The 9,022-nt window shown below is 38.0% G+C and overlaps 1 protein-coding gene across 1 annotated transcript in view; it reads left to right on the top strand.

Moving 5' to 3' along the window:
• The window catches only part of TTC23L (tetratricopeptide repeat domain 23 like), a 50,317-nt gene extending 41,450 nt beyond the window's left edge, over nt 1-8,867 (top strand). Inside the window, 2 exon segments of the mRNA XM_021076626.1 lie at nt 1,651-1,800; nt 6,840-8,867. Coding sequence (XP_020932285.1) covers nt 1,651-1,800; nt 6,840-6,914 — 225 coding nt within the window. The 3' untranslated portion in view covers nt 6,915-8,867.

Consider the following 9,022-nt stretch of genomic DNA (forward strand, 5'->3'; position numbering starts at 1 on the left):
GGTTCAGTGGGTTAAGTTTCTGGCATTGTCACTGCAGTGGCTTGGGTCACTGCTTTGGCAGGAATTTGATCCCTGACCTAGGAACTTCCACATGCCACAGGTGCAGCCAAAAAAATAAAAAGTAAAAATAAAGAAGACTAAAGAGAAGTTCCCTGGTAGCCCAGTAGTTAAGGATTCAGTGTTATCACTGCTGTGGCTTGGGTTCTATCCTTGGCCTGGGAACTTCCATATACTGTAGGTGAGGCCAAAGGAAAAGAAAGAAAGAAGACTAAAGAATTCGAAAACTAAATGTAATAATGTGATTCTTTTTTTTTTTTTTTGTCTTTTTGTATTTTCTAGGGCCACACCCATGGCATATGGAGCTTCCCAGGCTATGGGTCTAATTAGAGCTGTAGCTGCGGGCCTACGCCACAGCCACAGCAACATGGGATCCGAGCTGTGTCTGCGACCTACACCACAGGTCATGGCAATGCTGGATCCTTAACCCACTGAGTGAGGCCAGGGATTGAACCCACAACCTCATGGTTCCTAGTCAGATTTGTTAACCACTGAGCCATGACAGGAACTCCTGTAATATGTGATTCTTGATTGGACATTAGATTATTTAAAGTTATAAAGAATGTTATTAGAAAATGGGAAAATTTGAATATGGAGCATATATTAATATATCAATGTAAAAATTTTTGAGTGATAGTATTATTATTGTAGTTATGTGGGGAAATGTTCTTGTTCTAAGAAGATACAAGCTAAAGTATTTGGGGTGAAGTATCTGAAGTACAACTTATTTTCAACAAAAAATGTGTATATATTCATATATATATAATGTTATCTAATACATATACATATAATTTTTTATTATAGTTGATTTACAATGTTCTGTTAATTTCTCTTTCTCTCTCTCTCTCTTTTTTTTTTTTTTTCCTTTTAGGGCTGTACCTACTGCATATGGAAATTCCCACGCTTGGGGTGGAATTGGAACTGTAGCTGCCAGCCTACACTACAGCCACAGCAGTGCAGGATCCTTAACCCACTGAACAAAGTCAGGAATCGAACCCTCATCCTCATGGATACTGGTCAGGTTTGTGACCTGCTGAGCCACAATGGGAACTCCCTATACATAAAATTTTTAAAGAGAGAATGCAATAAAGCAAATGTAGCAAAATGATAGCCATTAGTGAATACAGGCAAAAATATTATGTTTATTCATTCTACTATTCTTTCAGTTTTTCTAAAGGTTTGAAATTTTTTTTAAAAAGCAGTTTAAAAAAAAGAGCAAGGGCTATGGAATTCACACTGTCTGGTTTGAATCTTGATACTGGTAACTCTAGCCTGTGTGATCTTAGGCAAAAACCTTAGCTTTTATTAATTTCCATTCCTTCATCTATAAAAAGAGTAAATTTCTCTCATAGGATAGTCATAACGATTAAATAATATTATACATATGCATTAATTATTATTATTAATTATAAGCTTGGAATTTAACTCTTTATGGAAATATTACTTAGGTGACACGTCACAGCTGACTGATCCTGGTGGGTTATACCACTGTGGAGTAGAAGGCCTCCTACAGAAAGTTCATGGAATTCAGCTGGCATGCTCCTTCAGAACTACCAGGCTAATTAAAAAATATGTGTATTTTTTATTCCCTAGGAGGCTTACAGATTGCTAAAGGCTTCACTGAAGTCTCAAGTCATCCACTATGGGGACTATCGTGAAAAAGTGGCTGAAACGTTTTATAACATGAGCAGCATCCACTTTGCCAAAGGAGAGCTCAAAAAAGCAATTCAGCTGCTAAGGAAGGTGAATACTGGCTGGTTTTGTTACATTTGCTCCTAGGCCTATAAGCACAATATGAGGAGAGAGAGAGAATTATGTGTGTCTGTGTGTTTTTCCTTCCCTTCCCTCTCTCTCCTTCCTTTCTTCCTTTCCTCCCTCCCTCTCTCCTTTTTTTTTTTTCTTTTTTTCTTTCTTTCTTTCTTTTTTTTTTTTTTTTTTTTTTTTTTGTCTTTTTGCCATTTCTTGGGCCGCTCCAGTGGCATATGGAGGTTCCCAGGTTAGGGGTCCAATTGGAGCTGTAGCTGCCGACCTACACCACAGCCACAGCAACGTGGGATCCAAGCCACGTCTGCAACCTACACCACAGCTCACGGCAATGCCGAATCCTTAACCCACTGAGCAAGGGCAGGGATCAAACCGAAACCTCATGGTTCCTAGTTGGATTCGTTAACCACTGCGCCACGTCGGGAACTCTTTCTTTCTTTCTTTCTTTCCTTTCCTTTCCTTTCCGTTCCTTTTCCTTTTCCTTTCCTTTTCCTTTCTTTCCCTTTCTTTCTTTCTCCCCCCTCCTCTTTCTTTCTCTTTCTCTTTGTTCCTTCCTTCCTCTCTCTCTCCCTCTCCCTCCCTTCCTTCCTTCGAAGTGTTCTCTTTTGAAAATTCTTCATTCTTAAATGTGCTGAGGGAGAATAGGACTAGAGAAGCTTTTGTTGTGTCCATGCCTGGACCAGAGTCTTGAGAGAGTAACACCCTAATCCTGGAATCTTGGTATGGCGGTAGCAGAATCTTGTGGAAGCACCCAAGATTGTGTTGAAATAAGGAACACTTTGTGTAGCCATCCTTACCCAAGTACTGGTTCCCCTTCCAGGATGCTGAGACAACCCTAGAAGTCATTCCCTGGTAGTAAGAGGTAGCAAGAAATGTGACCACAGTTGTTCAACCAGTCAATATACTAACAGACCAAGCTAATGACTTGGTAAGATTGGTAATGATATCGCTACACAGAACCCAGATATGTTCAATGTCAGAGGAAAAGTTGGTAAAGGTCAACTAATATTCAAGAGGGAAGAGTCAAAAACAATCTACACATGTACATTGGTAAACATCAAGTCTGAAGATATTTTTTTCTGATTTCAGGTTAAATATAATCAGAAAATAAGTACGAAAATATTAAATAACAGGAGAAAGAAAACTTTATTTTGAAGATTCAGAGAAAAATATTCCCACCAGCAGAGTATGAGAACTACAGTTCCTCCACTTCACTGATATTTGGTATAGTTACTGCTTTTGATTTTAGCCATCCTAATAGGTACGTAGTAGAATCTCACTGTGGTTTTAATTTGTGTTTTTCTTGAGCATCTTTTCACGTACTTATTTTTCATCTGTATATCTTCTCTGGAGAAGTGTCTGTTCAATCTTTGGCCCATTTTTAAATTAGTTTTTTGTTCTCATTGACTTTTAAAACTCTTTAATATATTCTAGATACAAATTTTTTACAAGATATATGATTTGCAAATATTTCCTGCCAGTCTCTAATTTGTCTTTTCATTTTCTTAATAATGTCTTTTGAAGAGCAGATGTTTTAAAATTTAATGAAGCCCAACTTATCAGTTGTTCTTTTATGGAGTGTACTTTTGGAGTTTTATCTTAGAGGTCTTTGTGTAACCCAAATCACACAGAGTTTTCTTCTATGTTTCTTCTAATTTTTTTGATAATTTTCACATTTAAGTCTATGATTCATTAGGGTCAATTTTCCTATATGATACGAGGAATGGATCCTAGTTTTTTTATCCAATTGCTCCAGCACTACTTTTATTAGGAAAAAATCCTTCCTCTACTGAATTATTTTTGCACCTTTGTCAAAATCAGTTTGTGTATGTGTGTGTATGTGGGATTATTTCTGAACTCCATTCTCTTCTGTTGATCTATTTGTTTATCTTTATGCCAGTAGCACAACGTATTGATTATTGTGGCTTTAAAACAAGCCTTGAACTCATTTGTCCTTTGTTTTTCAAAATTGTTCTGAGTATTTTAGGTTCTTAACATTTCCATAGAAATTGTAGAATCACCATATCAACTTCTACAAAAAAAAACCCTACTGGAATTTTTATTGAAATTGCATTGAATGGTACAGATCAGTTTGGGGAGAAATGACATCTTAACAATATTGAATCTTCTCACTCATAAACACATTGTGTCACGCCCTTTGTGTAGTTCTTTAGTTTTTTCCAGTAATATTTTGTAATTTTCAATGTGCAGGTCTTGGATATCTTTTCTTAGATTTATCTGTAAGTATTTAATATTTTTCATACTATTGTAAATGTATCATTTTTGAATTTCAGTTTGATTGTTGCTAGTATATAGAAACCCAGCTGATTTTTAAATATAATAATCTGGTATCCCATGACTTTGTTAAACTCACTTGTTAGTTCTAGTAGCTGTTTTGTAAATTCCATCATATTTTCTACATTATTATGACATCTGTGAAAAAGTTTTACTTCTTCCATTCCAATTCAGATACATTTTATTTCATTTTCTTGCTTTATGGCACTGGCTATAACATCTAGTACAGTGTTGGATAGAAGTGGTGAGAACAGGTATCCTTGTCTAATTTCTGATTTTAGGGGGAAAGAATTTAGTCTTTCATAATTTGGTTTGATATTAGCTATAGATTTTTTCACAGATATCCCTTATCAGGTTGAGGAAGTTCCCTTCTACTCCTGGTTTGCTGAGAGGTTGTTTTTTTGTTTTGCTTTATTTTGTTTTACTTTGAAACCACAAAAGGATGTTGGATTTTATAAAATTGGAGGTTGGATATTATAAAATTCTTTTTCTGAACCTATTGAGATAATCTGTGATTTTTCTTCATGGTTAGTTCCTGTTGCTGTTAGTATACTCATTTTTCTTTTCCAGTGTTGAATATGTTATTAATCCCATCCAGGGTATTTTCCCTATCAGACACTGTAATTTTCAATTTCCAGAAGTTTGAGTTCTTAAAAAATACTATTTTCCATGTCCCTACTTAACTTCTTTAAATACATGAAATAAAGTTCCATTAACCATTTTAATATACTTCTCTGTTAATTCTAACATGTGTTAGTTCTGGATTGTTTTTTATTGATAGGTTTTTCTGATTATGGATCACATGTTTCTCTTTGTATGCTCTGTAATCTTTGTTTGGATGCCAGACATTGTGTATTTTACCTTATTTGGCATTGGATATTTTTGCATTCCTGTAAGTACTTTTTTTTTTTTTTTTTTTTTGCCTTTTTTGTCTTTTTTTTTTTAGGGCCACACCCACAGCACATGGAGGTTCCCAGGCTAGGGGTCTAATCAGAGCTACAGCTGCTGGCCTACGCCAGAGTTACAGCAACCCCAGATCTGAGCCGTGTCTGCGACCTATACCACAGCTCACAGCAATGCAGGATCCTTAACCCACTGAACAAGGCCAGGGATCGAACCTGCAACCTCATGGTTCCTAGTTGGATTCATTTCTGCTGCGCTATGATGAGAACTCCCAGTATTCTTGAACTTTGTTCTGGAACTCAGTTAAATTAGAGTTTGGTCCTCTTAGGTCTTGCTTTTAAGATATGTTAGATGGGACTAGGGCTACATTAAGTTGAGGGCTAATTATCCTCCCTTACTGAAGCAAAAGTCTCAGTACCTGTGAGTCCTCCACCCAAAGCTCCACAACAATGAGGCTTTCCAGTTTGGCTGGTGGGAACTTTACCTGGCCCTGTATAAGTATTGGACACTTTACCTGGCCCTGTATAAGTATTGGACACAGTTTCCTTCAGTACCTTCAGATGATTTTATTCTCAAGCCTTGGACAGTTTTTGCACATGTTTATGTTAGTCAGGACTCCGGTGAATACAGTCATCCTTTGGTACCTGCCAGGGGATTGGTTCTAGGATCCCCGCCCTTCCCCTGCCCTCTGCCAAAACCAAAATCTGTAGATGCTCCAGTCCCTAGTATAAATGTTATAATATAGTTGGCCCTCTGTATCTGAAGGTTCCCATACTAAGGGCCAACTGTACTTGAAGCGGGTGCACAAATATATATATTCTTGTTCTTTTTCTGTGCAGCCGTATCCTCTCTGCTACTCTGCCTTGAGAGTCTTCTGAGACTCTCAGCTCCATATCCTCAAAGCAGGAAGCTCCCCTTCCCTGCATCACAGCCTGGAGATGCTCTCAAAGCAGTAATCTGGGATGATCATGGGGTTTATTTCACTTGTTTTCCCTTTCTCAGAGAACACTGTCCTTCGTTGCCTAATGTTCAGTGTCGTGAAGATCATTTCAGATATATTTTGTCTACCTTTTCTTTTTGGGGGTTGTTTCAGGTGAGAGGGTAAATCATGTCTATAATTCCATTTTGATTAGATAGAGAGATCAGCAATAAAATTTAAAGTGGAGGCATTCCTGCTGTGGTGCAGTGGGTTAAAAATCTGACTGCGGCAGCTTGAGTTGAGGGTTCAATCCCCAGCCCAGCACGGTGGGTTAAAGGATCCAACAAGGCTGCTGCTCAGATTCAGTCTCTGGCCTGGGAACTTCCATATGCTGTGAGTGGGGCCATTAGATAGATAGATAGATAGATAGATAGATAGATAGATAGATAGATAGATAGATGATAGATAGATAGGTAAAATTTAAAATAGAAAACTGCCTAAGAGTTTTCAGTGTGAGAAGTGATCAGTGTGAGAATGTAATGCAAATTTGGGACACTAGTTTCATTTATAGCCATCTATTTGGTTAAAGCTGTTTGGAAAATCCTGATGGAGACCACTGTTGTAGCCCGGTTTTAGATAAGCATTCTGTCAATTCTCAGCCCTGTTACTTTGGTCATCCACAGCCACATATGGTAGTGGAAACTTCAGCAAAATTGAATGATTCACATACAGCCGGAAGGAGACAGGGCCTTCAATTCAGACTCCTTCCTCCTTGGTAGAGAATTAAAATGTAAACTTGTGACATCTCAGTTCCACGGGTGATCTCCTGAGTCTGGTTTATAATTAAGATGCTTGAGATCTGATTCTTTTTAATCTCTTATGTTTCTCACCTCTGCTACAGTGCCTGATGATTCGAATCCTTATATATGGAAATGAGCACAGTGAAAGCCGAAATACAAAACTCTCCTTTCCCTAAGGCAGAGGTGAGTTCTGACCCTGGCCATCAACCAGGTCTTCAGTGTGGACATAAGATAGATGGTCACTCCCTGGTTTATTCATTTAGTGGTGATTCACCTCTCTTATTCTTGCTAGTAAGGCAGAATGCCAACCTATACTGTGGATTTGGCCAAATCCTTTACTGTATCTAGTTAATTTCAAGTACTCTCTCAGAACCCAGTGTGATAGGGGTTTGCTGCAACAATATTTAGTACTGATATCTCTTTCAATGCTGAGCATTTATAACCAAATTCTGCAAGACAGTGTCTCAGCTAACAGCTTATAATAGATACAATATGGCTGATAACAATGTAAGTGAATATATTAAACTTATTTTTCTTGCTGAATGTAAAATCAAAGTCCCTAAACATAAGGAAAGTTTGAGAGGGAAATTGTTGTCTCCAAAGTTAATAATAAAGAATCTCTGCAGATTTGTTTTTAAAAATGTTTTGTATTTCAGCCAAGAGAGTGTTTGGTACAGACCTGCTCCTTTCTTTATTCTTGGCATATCATTGCTGTTTGCTCATCTCAGAATAATGTTTATCCTACAGTGTTCTTTTGTTGAATATATACTGACCTCGTAAAACTGAGCTGGGTCCTATTCATAAAGTTTTTAATCCTCACAAATACCCTACATGCTAGTTTTCATTTGACAGAAGGGAGCCTACTATTCTGTAAAGGAACATGCCTGAATTCACTTAAGTCTTAGAGGTTTGGACTCAAGCATGTGTGATCTAAAGGCCATGTGCCTCCTCCTAGAGCCCTCTAACAAAGACGGCAGGCATCATTATGGCGTGAGAGTTAGGACCCTGATTGCATTTCACTGGAGGTGGCTCACAAGTGGAACTTTCTCACTGGGCTGGGCAGGTGGGGTACAAGATGGGCATAGAGAATACATTTAGCCCGTCCTTGTCCCCACCTACCTCAGTCAGAGCCACACCTAAAAGAGGCCGAGTGGAAGACTGTCTCCTGTTTCACCTTATCCAGGAGAGCACTTCTCTAGCGTCTCTCAGTGATGCCCACAGCAGGAGGGTCTATGGGGAGCTTTGCCTCCTGCCTGCTGGTGTATTTAAAAGTATATTTCCTTAGTCAGTAGCCATAGCAAAATTAATAGCAACTATAATGTAGAACTCCTTCCAATTCCCTGGCATTGTAAAATACATATACTATTTATTTCTGATTTATAAATAACCCTGTTGTGTAGGTGTTTTTATCTTTCCTGGGCAGGTGATGAAAATGAGGCTCAGAAAGTTTGAATATCTTATTTAAAATCATCTAGCTGATAAGTGTGATTAGACTCGAACCGAGATCTGTCTTATTTCAAAATATGCACTGCCTTTCTCTATATAATAGGGATTCTGACTTTAAGGAGTTTGAGAATACATTTGGGGACACCTGTTCAGCAGGTCCACCTCCAGAGCCTCATTTTACACAAGGGAAACTGAGAACGAATATGTTCAAGTTAAATTACCCAGGGGGAGGTAGAGCTGGAATTTGAATCTGCTCTCTGTAGGCAATGGAGCTTGCTCTCTGAAGGCAGACTGTCTGGATTTTATATCCGGCTGTTATCCTCAACTCTCTGACCCAGGCGAAGTGACTTAACCTCTCTCAGCCTCTATTTATTCATCAAAAAGTGGATTTTCTGAAAACTCATGAGATCAAATAATAATACAGCACTTAAATCAGGGCCTGACAGGTCTTAAGTAGTCAATGAATGTTGGCATAAGAGTAAAATAATAAGAATTATCTTTCTGAGATGCTGTAGAGAATAGGTCAGAATGTTTTGTAAGAAGCTTCTATCACCCTATTACTATTTCACACTGAGTGATAGGCAAAGAATATATATTACTGGAGTCAGCCCTGTCAACTTAACCTGCTTCTGACACTTACTAAGTATGTGACCTTGGGAAAATCACTGAACCTCTGAGCCTCGGTTTGTCCATCACTAAAATACAGAATATATATATATATATATCTCCTAAAGAGTTGTACATTTTAAATAAAATAACATATATAACATGTATAGGGCAGCGCCTGACAGAGTATGTGCTCAGTAAATGTTAGAAAAACACCCTTCCCTCTCCATTC

Source organism: Sus scrofa, chromosome 16 (genome assembly GCF_000003025.6).
Source record: "Sus scrofa isolate TJ Tabasco breed Duroc chromosome 16, Sscrofa11.1, whole genome shotgun sequence".
Lineage (NCBI taxonomy): Eukaryota > Metazoa > Chordata > Mammalia > Artiodactyla > Suidae > Sus > Sus scrofa.